Here is a 16,736-nt window from a genome sequence, read left to right as displayed (position 1 = left end):
TCCAACAATTAACACCACAAAAGAATAGAATATCATCTGTAAAATAATGAAAGAAAATAATTACAACCCTAGAATTTTCAACCCAGCAAAAATAGTGGGCAATGAAATAATACAATAATAGTTGATTAATCCAAAATAGGCCAGAAATGAGAGGGGAAAAATGCATAAAACTGGCAGGACAAGTAGAAAGTAAAATAGTAAGATACTAGATTTAAAGCCAAATATATCAGTTACTACATTAAGTATAAATGAACTAAACACTCCAATTAAAATTCAAAATTATAGTATGTATGTAGATGCATACATATAAACCATATGCTGCTTTCAAGAGACACATTAACACTTGCTTTGAGAAAAAAATTCAGAATAAATAAAATTGAAGTGCAAAAGGAGGAAGATTACTGCCCATCCAAGGAGAAGGTGGGGACAATGAAGGAAGACTCATTTTACTGGGTGGGGTTGGGATTTGACAGTTGTAATAGGTCATATCCCTCTATCTTTAAGTACAGAAACAAAAGAGAAATACATACAGAAGTCAAAAGATGGGGATTAAAATAGGAGCTTTACAACCAATAGGGCTGAATTTGAAAATAGCGTTTGTCCTGTAGTCACAAAGTGGGTTTCTTATGTATCAAGCTTCCCTACAAGTCTAGACGTTAGGCTATTCCACCTGACAGACAGTCCACACAGCGGACACGTATCTACCCAAGTATAAGAACGACTTCACATCCCTAGAGCCCTTCAAGTAGGACCTCAGAGAGCAGTGCCTCCAGAGGTCTAGAGATGCACAGGAGGATCTCAATTGTCAGCCTCAACTGCACAGGAGAATCACTGAGAAGCTTTAAAATGGACATGCACCAAACCACTGAAACGGAATCTGCAAAGGTAGGATCCAGGTATCTGTTTTTTTTTTTAAGTGATTCCATTGTGTCTCTAAGGCTGAAAACCACTGGATAAGATAGGCATGGGCCCCATCAAATTAGTGTGTCTATTATAAGAAAGATGGCAAAGACCCAGACAAGAAGACATACATCTTCCAAAGAGCATGAACCCAAAAGAAGAAACAAAGGGACTGAACCATATATACACAGTTTGTTTTCCCAATCTCTCTAAGTAGATACAGCCTTACATTTCCCTTGGAGAGAAAAAGGTAGAGGATGTTGAAAGGGCAGAAATGTCTTCCCAATTCTGTTCTCTTCTCAGGAATGGAGTGGAAGTTTCTTCATCCAATCATGAGGATCGGGTGGCAGATTTGCCCCTGTGGCTGATGTGGCTTTCAAGCTGGGCCTTCATAGGTAGGTAAGTTTGCACATATAAAAATTGGAAGAACAGGAAAAAAAAAAAAACTGGAGGAACAGGGATAGAGAGACATTTTGAAGCAAGGATTTTTCTCTCTCAGCGTTTTTAGTACTCTTCTAAGCAATGAAAGAATGATTATTAACAGTCCTAAGTATAAAAGAAACAAAATGCCTAAGCTATAAGTTGGCTGAAATATGTCTTTCTGAGCTCAGGACCTTTACACATGCTGTTCCTTATGCTGTTCCTATACTCTTCCACCCTCCCCTCATCCTGACCCCCACCCCTCTCATCTAGTTACAGGTACAAATCCTTTAGATCTCAGACTCTGGGAGAGCTTTCTCTGATCCCACAGACAAATTTAAGTTACCCCCCCACATGTTCCCATGAGATCTAAAACAACTTATAATCCTACATTTGTGATTATCTGGTTAACATCTGGTTAATGAATTGCATGAGGACAGACCTGGATCTGCTTATTTTTCATTATATTCCAGGCTCCAGTCATAGTTGTTACATGTCTGTGGAATGAGTCCCAGCCCATTCACAGACTGCACAAGCTGCTTGAAGTTGCAGAGAAGGAAAGAATTTTTTTTTATGTTTATTTACTTTTAAAGAGAGAGAGAGAGAGAGAGAGAGAGCACGAGCAGGGAGGGGCAGAGAGGAGAGAGAATCCCAACCAGGCTCCGCACTGACAGCACAGAGCCCAAGGCAGGGCTGGATCCCATGAACCGTGAGATCATGACCTGAGCCAAAATCAAGAGTTGTACGAAATCAAGAGTTATGCGAAATCAAGAGTTAACTGACTGAGACACACACGCGCCTCAAGGAAAGAATTTTTGAAACAAGAGGTGACTAGTGCCTTCCTTAGAATTGGGAGTACCAGAGAGCTTGAAAATGAAAATCAGGTAAGGCTGCCAATGCCTGAGCAAGAATCACTTGCCCTTTTTCAGCCAACATAACCACGGCATAAGCACACCCACCGGTCAAGAGACCTGTGTAAGACGGCATCATGCTGAGAATAAAATCTCAAAAGACTCTCTTCAGTCAACTTGCACTCAGCCAGAACGCAGGCTGGACCAAATGAGGGGAAAAAAATAAAGAAAGAAGACCAAAAGTTTCTTCCTGCTTTAAGGCTTCAGCACAATAACTAATACCTGTGCCAAATAACGATTTTTCTGGATAAGAGTCGGGTATGACAGTAACCATCAGGCTAACCACCTATCTCAAATTCAAAGGAGGCAAAAGGGGTTAATTTGATGTCAAAGACACACCGGGCACCAAACTTGGTGGCCAATGTGTCCCTCAGACGACAGCTCGAGACCGCTGCGCCGAGTTGGCTCCTCGGAAACACCGTCTCCTCCCAAACTGCCAAAATGATAAGCCAAATCCCGGGAAAGAATCATGCTCCTGAATCTTGGAGAATATTTATGAAAGCAAATAAGGTGAGCAAATAAAATCAATGGTAGAAAAACAATACGCAACTCTTCCTTGTTGCCCTGGGCAAATCTGTTGCTTAAACAATAACAACAGAATCTAATCAGTAAACCTCTCAGCTGCCAAGATTATACAAGCAACTTGCCTATTTCAAATGTCACATTTCCCATCTGATATAAATATCTGCCTTCTGCTCCCATTCCTGAAGTGTAATACAAATTAGGCCCAAACGAAAATTCACCTTGGCACAAACTAACTTTTTTTTTTGCCTTTCATTACCCAGATTGTGCATTATGAAAATTGAGAAGTCCTGGTGGTCTTTTCAGAAATTGGAATCCATCACCGAAGCCTGGGTTGCTGTTCTGTCTGGCCTTCGCACATTGCTTTCCACATGGGACGGGGGGACTAGCTCCTTCAAGTCCACTGAGACCTGGTTTAGCCTCAGCAACCTTTTATACACAAATGCAATACTGCCTGTAATCTGATTTCTGGAAAAATCTGCTATAGCAGGGAGATGTTTATATGCTATTTTCTTTAAAGAAATAGATCTGGTAATAATAAAAAAAAAAACACAACTTGAAAAAATGTTTAAAGAAAACAATGTAAAAATAATGGGAAAGGTAAAAAGGCTAATCTGAAAGACTGCTATCACCAAAATCAGATGTGTGGCCTAAGTGGGTTTATGCCAGTATACACACGTTCTTGTTAATGGCAGGAAGCAAGACATCTGAGGCATGGAAAAAATGCCCAACCTGTCTACTTTTGTGCCTTCCTAGAATATTAAGTTTATATTGCAAATGTAGTACATGTGAACTAGAACCATTTGTCCCCAAGTGTCATCCACAGACAACTGAATCAGAATCCCCTGGGATAGTGGTTAAAAACGTAGAGCACTAGCTGTCACCAAAGACCTTCTGAATTAGACTCTGTCTTGGGAATAGGACCCAGGAATCTGCGTTTTTAACATCTCTTCTTCCCCCAAACAGTGTGTTTTCTCTACAAACTTGGCTTCCTGATAAGTCCTTAGTTACCCCTTCTGATCCAATCGGACCCCTTAAACTGCTTATATAGAGACATTCAGAGCTGCCTGGGGTATTAAAGTTAAAAGAACCTCTCTCTGGAGCATGATTCCTTTAGATCTCTGATCTCACTTGAACCAAGTAAGTAAGGAAAAAATCTGTAAATTCTACTGGTTAACAGAGTGCATGAGAAACACTCCCTTTCGTGGAGTAGTATGATGTTTCAGAGCAGAATAAAAATGTTCATTATTCACAATTACCAAAGCCTCTCAATTTTGGGCAACCAGAGAAGCCAGAGCAGGGACTTTCATACAACCAGTTTACACAGAGTCACCATCCCTGGAACTAACAACACCCACACTGTAATGTGTAGGTGATTATAAATTAATCACCCTCCCCAACAATAATCACTGTCATCCATGTTTATAATTACCTAAAGACTGTAAACAACAATTCAACACCAGCAACCAAACCCCCAGAGAAACTGCCCCTTCCCTAGCATTCAACATTAAGATATTCTTGCATATTAAATTAGGAACAGGAATTTCCAAACCAAACGACTCCAATTTTGAATGTATTTCGAAGGTTTTTTGAGCAACAAAGGACACCTATGTTTACACAGTAATGTTAAGCAGGAAAGGAAAAAGGCCTCATCTACATAAACATCAATGGACTAGCATTAAGCCTCTCCCAGCCCAGCCCAAATGGGAAAACGCCCTGAAAGAAACATTTACAATATATCTTTAGTCGTAAATGTTTGGCTTATACATTTAATAAATACTTATAAAAGTGAAGATTTTGATTTTATGTTTTTATTTTACGATGAATTCCGCTATTTTTATGATTTCTATGATCAATTGATACTTTAGGTATCACTCAAAAATAATTCAATTTACACGGTACTTCTAAGAAATAAGGGTTTGACTCAAATGGCTTAAAATTATCTGAAACTCAACCATATGGGGTGGGGGCAGGGAAGGGCGTCTTTATTTCATTTTACCAAAGAGTTTACAACCTTCAACAGGCTTTGACCTTTCAGCTGAAATCTTTGTTATTGAAAAAGAAATTGCAGGACTGTAGTTTTCCCTACGTCAGGGTAAGTGCAGGTAGGGATTGCCAAAAAAAAAAAAAAAAAAAAAAAAGAAAGAAAAACCTGTCTAAAGTCTTATTTGTAGTTTCTGGAAAGAGGTCAAGCAGTAGAGAGAGGAAACAGAAAGCATACCCTTGCTCATTTGGGGCTGAGTCTCTTCATCTGTGTCCAAATCTTCTAAATCTAGGAAATTGTCCACCTAAAAAAGGATTAACATCATTGTTATGTATATGAGACCTACTGAAAAAATACAATTAAGAATCAATGAACCCCCTTCCACAGCATTCAAAGTAAGCAACTGAATCCACTTTTCTCATTAACTTCTGAGTCTCAACTAACTGTCTTTGTATTCACTGTGCTTTCCCAAAGACATCTGAAAGAAGCAGTAAATTTGAAGTTAGCCTGGGTTTTATAGGCAGTAAGATCTCTATACTGAAAGGGAAAGGATGGTCTGAGGAGTTTTTGAAAAGGGACTTTGTTCCCAGATTCTCTCCCAGGATATATACTACTACCAAGACAGTCCAAAACAGTGACTCTGGTTTTTTGTTTTTGTTTTATTGCTTTTGCTTCTCAACCAAATGATGGTGTTGGGTCTGGCTATTACCATAATGGGCTTTTCACTCTAGAGTCAGAGAGAAGAAACTAAAGAAAGCAGAAGAGAAAGGTTCATTGGAAATAAAATCATCCTGCCCCAGGTAAATCACAAGAGAGGTGAGCAGGGCCAAAAATCAAGTGTTCTCTCTTTCGAACAAATAAAACTGAAAATTACTTCAAAGGTAAAAAGCAGAGCAAATGACCTTTACAGACACAATAGCAGCATTTCAATGAAAGACTAGTCCTCGTGGAATCCTGCTCTCCACAGCAAGCTGACAATGAGACATTTTAGATTAACAAAACGGTAACATTTCAGACACGAACTAATTCATCTCAGGTGAATACCACAGTGTAAATAAGAAAATGATTTCACCACCGGCATAAAGGAGACCTAGTAGAGTAAAGGCATAATGTCGAAATGCTCGTGACCTAAAACATGCTCATAACGAAATATCATAAAGTTAGAAATTCAGATCTCGTAAATGGAATTCAAAACACAGCCTGGGTTTTTCTTCCCCCAGCTCTACTTCCCAGACCGTGGCTCTGGCATATGAATTAAAAATGGAAGCTTCCATTGCCTGTAAGTACATAACTGTAGTTATTTCCTGGCATCCAAGTGACAGCAAGAATTTATCTTCACCATGATGGTTTCAGTACTAAAACTGTTAGACTGCCATTTCTCTTAATAATGGTGTATGTTCAGGGTGACTAGAGTCATGTTTCTCTACTGAAGCACCCCTTCCATTTGCTAAGCTTCCAGGGGAAAAGATCTGGAACCCCACCAACCAAGCATACTTCAAAGATATTTAAACACCAGTAAAATGTGCTGAATTATCCAATTTTGTATGAGAGATAGCAAACGAGTCCTGTGGGGTTTTTTTGTTTTGTTTTGTTTTGACTTTTTCTTTTTCTTTGTGGTTGTTTTTTGTTGTTGTTGTTGTTTTTTTTTTTTTTTAACCACGGAAGAAAATTGAATCAAGCCTTACCTTCACCTTTCCTGCCCGATTCAGATCACCTTGAAAGGTACTGCCAACTTTTTGGCCTTCATCTATCACTATCTGAAAAAAACAGTGAGGACACATTGATGGGAAAATGAAACAACCAAAAATAAAGGAGCTGACATTGTAGCCCCTTGGGCAATAAAACTCCCCTTCCAGTTTTTGTTAATTAGCTATGCATGATGGACCAGATCCACTAAGTCATAGTAGTGGCCAGGGAATAGTTTTCAGGAGGTCTGACTTCTACTTCTGCTTCTACACTCATCCACAGTATAACCTAGAGTAAATTACTTAACCTCAGTTTTCTCATGTGTAAAGTAGGAACACTCCCCACCTCATTACCCCACCTACCATTCCATCCCATTGAACCTCTGAAGGACAAACCAGAGAATGCTAGTACAACATTTTCAAGTTATTAGGAAACAATATCATTGGACAATTCTTTGCCTCTCACATGCTGGTTAAAGACTCGATAGAAAATATACCAATTGCCAGTGACTGCCAGTAGAAAGTGAATCCTTTACAGGGGAAAAAAATGGTTAGGGCCCATAATCATCTCATTGGGAGCAAGTTCTGGAATTAAAGAATTGTAGGACTCTGCTATGTATAAACACTTTAATAACACAGAGACCTTTGTTCCCTTGTATGAAACCACAATCTCATGTACACTTTTGTCCACAATACCACAAGGAAGACATGATGAACTAGAAAGTAGAAACTCAAATGGTGTAAAAAGTACACTAGCTTCCACTAGGATTCCTTGATAGTTAAGAACCATAGCCAAGGAGAATATGAATATAGTCTATTAAGTCTTTAAAATTGGGAAGAGAGCATCCAATATTTATTGACCAAATCTTGGAAAAACCAGGATAATAGACTTCACTTTAAGAGATGAACCCGGGGCGCCTGGGGGGCTCAGTCGGTTAAGTGCCTGACTTCCGCTCAGGTCACGGTCTCGTGGTCCGTGAGTTCGAGCCCCGCGTCGGGCTCTGGGCTGATGGCTCAGAGCCTGGAGCCTGCTTCCGATTCTGTGTCTCCCTCTCTCTCTCTGCCCGCCCCTGCTTGCCATCTGTCTGTCTGTCTCTCTCTCTCTCTCAAAACTAGACATTAAAAAAAAAAAAATCAATAAAAAAAAGATGAATCCAGAGCAGGTAAAAGAAATTCCTATTTTACACAGAGAATTATAAAAAGGAACTCTTTTTTTTTTTTTCCAAGTAGAGGACAAGCTAAAATATGTAAACAATGATAAGAATTTTTAGATGGAAGTTCCGTAAGGGAACTTAAAAATTGGGGGATAACTATGTTACCATCATAAACTTTGGCTGCTGAAATCATGAAATGTCATGATTTTCAATGAAGTATCCCAATGCCATGCCTAGAATTAAGAGTCTGAGTTACTGATCCAGTACTGTCCAATGTTTCTTATGTTCTTACACTCTCTTTCTCTCTTCTTCTAATTCATAAAATATGGTTTTTTTTTCCTGTTTCTATAAATGTGGGGTATTACCTGTTCCTCTTCTGAAGGAAATACGTTTTCTGAAGAATCAGTTCCAAATGCTCCTCTTTTGGTCACGTTATCCTCTGAAATGATATTATAAAACATCCACCACACGGAGTCTAGTTAATTTTACATTTATTGAGAATCTTTCTTCCAAACAACAACCAAAAAAAAAAAAAAAATGTTTTTCAAAGAAATCTACAAGCTGAATGCTTGAGGGATTGAGCACTCTTAACTTTACAAAATTATTTCTGGGGTGCCTGGGTGGCTCAGTTGGTTGAGCACCTGACTCTTGATTTCAGCTCCAGTCATGATCTCACAGTCATGGGATCGAGCCCCACATTGAGCTCCATGCTGAACATGGAGCCTGCTTGGGATTCTGTCTCTCTCCCTCTCTCTCTGCCTCTCCCCCACTCAAAAAGAAATAAGTAAACTTTTATTTAAAAAAAAAAAAACTTATAAAATTATTTCTAAAAATGCGTAGAAAGACAACACTATTTCATTCACTTTTCAATAAATACTTATTAAGTGCTTACTATATATCCAACACTGTTCTCAGCCACCATTACAAGGTCAGTAAAGTACAGTATTTGCAAAACTCTTAGATATTATATTTCTCTTTTTTTTTTTTTTTTTCTAAAATTGAGGTTAGGTTTTCCTTATGTGGAAACAATGTATGGATGATTTTGGAAAATGTGCAAGAGAAAAAAATTAAAATTAGAAAATCACTCCTAATCTTACAAAACAGAAAAGCTGTAACAAAATTTTTTCCCAATGGCTATTTTTCTCATATTTTATCTGTGCGTCCACATATGTAATTCTAAAGAGCAATGTTTGACCATTCTTGACTATTTATAATTATAGTGTCTTTGTGCTAAATCTGTTCACATTTGTGATTATCTTCTTAGGATAAGGAAAGGGTCTAAGAGTAATCCTAAATTAAGAGACTGAAAAGATTATGATAACATGATGCCATTAACAGAAATGTGGGGGATAAATTTAGATGAGAGGTAATGAATTAAGCTTTGATCATGCTCATTTGAGGTGCCAGTAGAAATAGTGAGGAAAACATCCCAGAGGCAGCATAGACATAGGCTGTATCATAGCTAGAGGTAAATATCTGGTCAAAATTACACTGGGATAGGGGTTTAAACCATAAAATTATGTTCAATATTAGAACTAATAATGAGGGTTAACATGGATTGAGTGTCAAATCCTCTTTTACGAGGGCCTCATACATCTCATTTAAGGCACACAGAAACCCTAGAGGTAGGTACTATCTGTTATCCCCATTTTACAGCTGAGGAAACCAAGACCTACTAGAGAGATCAAGTAACCCGTTCAAAGTCACACAGCTGGCAAATCACAGAGTGGGGATTTGAACCCAGGCCTTTTGACTCAGAATCCACACTCCCAATCACAGTGCTATGCCACTTAGAGTGATATAGCAAATGAAGGGAAAGGGTGTTTAGAGTACAGAAGAATGAAACAGAAAAAAAAAAAAAAAATCCCAGAAAGGAGACAAAGAAAAGTTTACAACAGCACAAGAAGAACCAATGGTAGTCGTAGAGCCAGGAGAACTTTGATCTGTGTGCTTCCTAGGCGTGTATCTAACCAAAGCGGTAGGAGACAGCCTAACCCAGCAGAGTGGCCATGTTTGTTTCTCTGGAGCTGTGACTTGCGTGGCATCAAAAGCAGTGAGATTCTTGTTGTTTACAGCCTAGTGCAAGTTCAATCAGAGTCCTTTGTTGGCTTCCGTCTACCCCATCATTGGCAGAATTAAGACTTGCAGGGGTATCTACAGGACATTAATGCTGGAATACTGTTGGGGCACAGAGGTAAGGTAATGTAGTCTGTAACACGTTATTAACACTCAATAAACAAGAGAGGGAAAATGCAAATACTGAATGCATCATTTTTTCCTTAAAAAGTCTGTATTAATAAATAACACAAGCTGAGGTCAGTTCTCTCTCCTTACTCCTACACCAGCATCCATGACTCCTAAGTAGCTTCCACTGGGAAGGCAGAAATTCTGATGGGAAGCACTAGCCTTGGCAGCTGGCATGGAGGGGTGGGGGGTCAGGGGGTGGAGGGCTGAGTGAGTAAGGTAATGGGAATGTTGCCAATAATACTGCTGGAGTAAGCAACCAGCACTAGAAAAGATCAGATAGGTGAGGAAGTGATGGTCTTCGGACTTACCTCCCCGATTTCTTCCCCTTTTACAACCAGAGCTGTCCTAAATCGGTCCTGGGGGAAAGATAAGCAAAGGTAGCAGGGTAGAGCAAGATCTGAACAGAAATGCCTGGAGACAGGAGGATTCACCTGAGGAACGGAAGGGCTCCTCAAACTTCATCAAAGTTAGAGACAAGAAGACTTCCTGTGGCTACTGGTCATTCCTAAGTGCACTGTTTTTGTTTTTATTTTTTTAATGTTTACTTATTTTTGAGAGAGAGAGAGACAGAGAGACAGAGTGCAAGCGGGGAAGGGGCAGAGAGAGAGGGAGACACAGACTCTGAAGCAGGATCCAGGCTCTGAGCTGTCAGCACAGAGCCCGACATGGGGCTCAAACCCACGAACTATGAGATCATGAGCTGAGCCGAAGTTGGACGCCTAACCAGCTAAGCCACCCAGGCACCCCCTTCAGTGCCCTGTCCTAATAGGAGGTGGAATAGTTTCTCTTCTCCCTGCTTTTCCTTTAAATCCAGCACAACCTAAAGCTAGTATTTACTATGAACATACTACGTCCCAGCACACTGTTGTAATAGTCTATTGACTTAAATACCTGAGAAGCAGTGATGTCTGAGAAGAACAGATGCTCTGTAAGGACAAGTTCTGATTGTTTCCATAATCACTCAATGCACTCCTCTGCCATTTCCAATGAAACGCTCAGGTTATTTGACAGATAACCAAATGAGACTCCTTCAAAATAATGAGCAATACATAACAAAGTCCCATCGTCTGATGCTGATGTTGAGCTATTGCAGGCATCTCAGATCTAACAAAACATCTTCTTCATTCTTTTAAAACTTCCTTTTGTAAACATAAAGCTTTCACTAAAAACAATACCAGAAGAGGAATGCCTGGTGGCTCAGTCATTTAAACATCATCTCTTAATCTCATGGTTTGTCGGTTCGAGCCCTGTGTTGGGCTCTGTGCTGACAGCACCAAGCCTGCTTGGGATTCTCTATCTTCCTCTCTCTCTGCGCCCCCCTCCTTTTAAAATAAATAAATAAACTTAAGAATAGAAAAGAAAAGAAAAGAAAAGGGAAAAGAAAAGAAAAGAAAAAAAGAAAAAGAAAAAGAAAAGGAAAAAGAAAAAGAAAGAAAAAATACCAGAAGATTCAGAAAAGAACTTGTTCTCTCTCTGACGGAACCTACAGTTTTAAGCCTCCTTCCTGAACCTTGAAAGTAGTTTCATAAGAATGTATATTCTATCACTCCAAAGACCCAGAATGCTTCTTATGAAAGCTTTTATCATTTTTTGAAAAAAACAGCAAATAATATATCTCTTGGCAGAGTAAGATAGGAAAAAAAGTTCTTTTTCGATATGATAATGTCAAAATGGCAGATGTTGGCACAGCCCAGAATCCAAAGTGGCCTAAAGCCTGATCAGAGAGCCAGCTGCTGCTTCCTAGAGTTATCCTGGTGGCAATCCAAACGTGCCACCCAAGCGCCCGTCTCATCTGCTTCTGTGCTCCATCGGGGTCCTTTTACCCCTTTCATCTCATCTGTAATGTTTCTTGCTTTGAAATAAGTATCAGACATAATACACTTTAGAAATCTAGCAGCAATATTTCAGAATGCAGGTAGGTTATTGAGACCTGAAAGACAGTTTCTTGGGGTGTTTCTGGGTCAAAACTTCAATATGGATGAAACAAAGGGTTTTTTCGTTTGTTTGTCTGTTTGTTTTTTCCTAAAGGTTTTTTAAGGTTTCATTATTCTGAAGCAATGGAATTTCAATTTTCTTTTGGTACCAAACAGATAAGCTTCTAACAGATGTCCCTTACAAGACCACCAACTATACCTACCATGTCTAATTTCAGGCCAAGGAAAAAGATTTCACTCTTTGAAAAGGTGGAAACCACAGATGCCTTGATAAGTTAAACATTAACCACATATTGGTTGTGTATCTTCCAGATGAAAGTGATCGCTTTCAGAGAACTCAATTGTGTAAAAAAGCTTTTTAAAAATTCAAATTCTGCCCATACAAAAGCCAGACTAGACTAGACCCCATGTGCTGAGAACAGCATCACCACGCTCGTGGGAGAGTTTTCACAGATCAACACAACCGACATCAGAATTCATGACCCATTGATTCCTGATGGCAACCTCGAGAGTCTGTCCTTCTGCCCCACGATCAACGGCAATATAAATCAAGAGCGTGTGCTCAGTCACGAAGAGATATTGGCTATGTTGCTGGAAGGAAAGAAAAATACATGGGGGGAAATTCTGTGCAACACTGGGCAGTTGCAAAAAGCCTTCTGCAAAAAGAATAGGGGATAAGCAATCATGCTTATAACAAGGTTGGGTACTTTGAAAGTCAGGGGGTGATTTTCACTTTATATTCCTAGCCTAGAGCAATGTTTCTCTGGACAATAATATTTGCTCTTGATTTGTCCAGCCAAACTACTTCACTCCACTGCTTCTTGATCACATGCTCCTTCGTATCCGGCCTCCCCTGGAGCGATAGTCGTTAGGATTAAATAAGCAATTTAAAAACCAATCAATCATAAATCAGAATAAATCCAAAGAAGCTAAATTCAGCAGACAAAGGTTTTGTCTAAATTCCCTTTGCAGTGCTCTGAATTCCAACTGCTTTATGTTCTTCATTTGAAAGGGCACAGGGAGGAGAGGATTACCTCAGCCAGGCCAGTCAGGAATAATTGTGCTTTCCCTGAGGCTGGATGATAATTGACTCATTATTCACAGTCAGCTCTCAAGCTGCCAAGACACAAATGTACAACCCTGGCCTGGAAAAACATGTGTCAAAAGACCAAGATGAGGGACACAACAGGAATAAGTTGAAATTTTTGAAATGTCCAGCATTAGGTACTTACAGAGAGAAAACTGTGGAGGGAGTGTAAAGTAGCCGAAAGGTGATTTACAGGAAGAAAATCCGAGTGGCCGCTGAGCCGTGCAATCCATTCAATCTGAAAGTTATATTGTGGGCATCGGCTATATGCAAGGTGACAAAAATGGGCAAGACCCCGTCCCCACGCTTACAGAGTCTCCAGAGAAGTTAAGCTGGATATGTCAACGACCAAAACAGAACACAACTACGGCGGACGATGTAAGGGAGTACAAAGTAAGAGAATGGCGAAATCACGACAGGTTTGGAAGAATCACAAAAGGCTTCACATAGGCGTGGAGCATCTGAGCTGGGCTTTGGAAGACTACAGCTACAATTTCAACAGCGGAGCACTGCTGAGGTTATCCCACAAAAAGGGAAAACTGCATGAGCAGAGCTGCCAAGGTGGGAAAACAGAGGGCCTGAGGAAGAATCACAGAGTATTCCAGGAAGGTGGGAGTACACCTTCAGTGACAGGTGGAAGGGGTGATACTCGGAGGGCCAAACAAAAACTCTGTAGTTTAACCTAGGCCCTTGGGAGTCACAATCAGAGCTGTGCTCTAAGGAGATGATGGAGAAAATGGAGCAGAGGAGATCAGACACTGGAGCGAAAAGTAGAAAGTACAGGAAGTAATCCAGGTAAGAGCTAAAGGGACCCTCAGCAAAGGATTTAAGAAAGGAAAAAAAGAGCTCACAAAGGGAGTTCTTTTGTTTTATTTATTTATTTTTATTTTTTGTCTCCAAAACAGAAATGAAGACACTATCTCCATGTGGTTATATTTCCTCCCTCTAGATATCTACAAATATTCACCTTATCTCTCCACTGCAACCTGTACTATTCTTTTAATTTGATTTGGTACAGCCTAAGTAACTTCTTTTTTCTTAACAAGCTCTGTGATGATGGAAGTAGATAATACGGCATGCTTGCAACCTGTGAAATGGATTACACTTTGGTGCAAAGAGGCTACACATATCATCCCATAAGATAAGCTCACCTTCCCAACTGATTTAGCCAAGGCCACAGAAGGGAGGTGGCCTGCCTTAGTAGCAGATACCTCATGCATGAGCACAGCCTCCCTTAGCTCCCAGAGTCCATAACAGGGTGACAGTTGCTGCTGACATTGTCTACACAAGGCAGGATCTTGCTGCATCCAAAAGTTCCTTTCTTTTTGTATCACAAGTTTACCTACTTAGAACTTTCAAGTCTGTGCACAAACAACTCATTTTCTTAATCGGAAATATTTACAGACAAATGGGATGCTCCTCTTCTCGAGCCAAATCCAGAGTCACAAGGTCATATAGTCATCCAGTGAAGAACTCACAGTAAGGATCTAAGTACCCATGAATAGTAGCTCCACCTCTCCATAGCTTTATTGAGGTATAATTTACAAAATTCCTTATTTTAAATATATAATTCAATGATTTTTAGTAAACACAGGGTTGTGCAACCATCACCACAATTAATTTTTACGTCTTTTCCATCACCCCAAAAAGGTCTCTGGTGCTCATCTGGAGTCCCTCTCTGTTCCTACTTCCAACGGCAGCCAACCACTAATCTACTTTTTTATAGCTATGGATTTGCCTTTTCTAGACAACATAAATGTAATCAAACAATATGTGGTCTTTGTGCCTGACTTCTTTACTCAGCATAACATCTTTGAGGTTCAGCATGTATTAGCACTTTGCTACTTTTTATCTATAGTATGGATAGATCACATTTTGTTTTTTCCATTCACCAGTGAATGGACATTTGGGTAGTTTCCACATTGTGCTCCCTCTTGATTCTGATGTTGAGTTTGATCCCAGGAACGCCATTGCTAACCCAGTTCCATGCAGTGCCACAACATGATGAAACCAAAACAGAAGACAACTATAGTTTCAACTTCCCTCCACACCCAGACAATGGAAGGAATGCAGTAGTCATTGGAGCTAAAACTCTCTGATCATCTTACCTCCTCACATGGTCTAGACTTAGCATGAGGCCACTCTAGTATATGTTCCCATTTTCTTCAAATGTATCTGAAATCATCTCAAATTACCTTTCTTAACTCTTCATGGCCTATCTCTTCCCACTAAAATGTAAGCCTAAAGAAAGCAGGAACCTCTCTGTCAGGAAAGTACTTACAGTTCTTAAAAGGGAAAACATTCATTCTCCAGTCCAAAGGACATGTAACATTTAAGACTGAATGTAGATTGATACTCAACCCTTCAACCAGTGAGTTCACTGAGTGCTAAGCTGAAAGACTGGAGGAGGAGTTAAGAAAGTTATTAAGACTTGGCCTCTGCCTGTGAGACGCATATAATTTATTCTCTTAAAACTTCTACTCACTCGGGGAGCCTGGGTGGCTCAGTCCGTTAAGCATCAGACTTCGACTCAGGTCATGATCTCATGGTTTGTGAGTTGTGAGTTCGAGCTCCGTGTCGGGCTCTGTGCTGACAGCTCGGAGCCTGGAGCCTGCTTCATTCAGATTCTGTGTCCTTCTCTCTCTGCCCCTCCCCTGCTCACACTCTGTCTCTGTCTCTCAATAATAAATAAACATTAAAAAAAAAACAAAAAAAAAAAACTTCTACTCACTCAAAGACATAACATTTTGCATATCTTTCAGCCAGCATTTCCATGTCTAAGAATTTATCCACAAGAAAATATCTAATCTACTCCCTTGAAAATTTTTACTTAATCAAGGCCTTAAATTTTTGCATGTCTTTGAACCAGCATTTCCATGTGTAAAAATTTATCCAAAGGCCATGAATAAGAAGGGTGCAAAGCTGGAGCTACCAAAAAGATAAATAAGGAGCGAGGCATTATTAGGACCAGCAAGGCTGTCCGTGCCCCACCACCTCCATACCCTGTGGTCTCAGCTCCCTTGCTCAACTTTGCTCATGCCATTCTGGCCACAGTGACCTCTTCATTGCTCTTCAACCAGGCAGGGGCGCTGTTGTCCCCAGGCCTCCACACTGGTTGTTTGTTCCCTTGGGCTCAAATGCCTTTTCTTCAAGAATGCATAGGCTTTACTCCATCGCTCCCTACCAAACTTCATTCACATTTTACTTTCCCAAGGAGGCCTAACCAGATCACTCTACATAAAAATGCAACCCTCTACCCCCCACCGGCACTCATGATCCCACCTCTTGCTCTGTACATTTTTTTCTTTACCAGAGCAGTTACTATCTTCTAACACAAATATTTTTCTTACTCATTATGTTTACCATTCATTGCTCTCTCTCCCTTCTAGGATGCAAATTCCCTGAAAGTAATGACCTTTGTCTCTTTTGGTCAGTTATGTGAGCAGTACTTGGCACACAGATGTTCAATAAACATTTACTGAATGAATGAGGATGTGCAATGTAGCATCGTTTTTAATAGCCAAAAATTGGAAATAACTACGTGTCCAACAAAAAAGAGAATGGTTAAGTAAATTAGGGCACACAATTGAATACTATGCAGTCTTTAAAAATTCTGTTAAATAATATTTATTAATTGGGAAGTTTATTATGTGAAAAAGCAAGTTACAAAAGTATGTATAGTATGGTATCACTTTTATAAAATAATCATAATAAATTTGAATATCTAAATGAATGAAAAAATATATAACACATATATATACATATATATATGTGTGTGTGTGTATGTATATATATATATATATATATATATATATATATATATATATATAGTAAGTTGAGCCCTTGCTATAATTTAGGTATTCATAGGGGAACCTGGGTGGCTCAGTCAGTT

General features: G+C 39.6%; 1 protein-coding gene across 6 annotated transcripts in view; it reads right to left on the bottom strand.

Annotated features, from left to right (window-relative positions):
• LOC123601607 (intraflagellar transport associated protein) overlaps positions 1 to 16,736 on the bottom strand; it is a 66,041-nt gene that overhangs the window by 14,757 nt on the left and 34,548 nt on the right. For 5 of the 6 annotated variants that reach the window (XM_045485007.1, XM_045485009.1, XM_045485003.1 and 2 more), the window contains exons 3-5: positions 7,942 to 8,015; positions 6,423 to 6,494; positions 4,975 to 5,041 (exon numbers count right to left, since the gene is read on the bottom strand). The exons of the other annotated variant lie outside the window; for it this stretch is intronic. In XM_045485007.1, coding sequence (XP_045340963.1) covers positions 4,975 to 5,041; positions 6,423 to 6,494; positions 7,942 to 8,015 — 213 coding nt within the window. The remainder of the gene's footprint in view (positions 1 to 4,974; positions 5,042 to 6,422; positions 6,495 to 7,941; positions 8,016 to 16,736) is intronic. 6 annotated transcript variants of the gene reach the window in all.

Source organism: Leopardus geoffroyi, chromosome D1, assembly GCF_018350155.1.
Source record: "Leopardus geoffroyi isolate Oge1 chromosome D1, O.geoffroyi_Oge1_pat1.0, whole genome shotgun sequence".
NCBI classification, from domain to species: domain Eukaryota; kingdom Metazoa; phylum Chordata; class Mammalia; order Carnivora; family Felidae; genus Leopardus; species Leopardus geoffroyi.
Note: the sequence above shows the minus strand (reverse complement) of the source record. Positions and strands in the feature narration are given on the sequence as shown.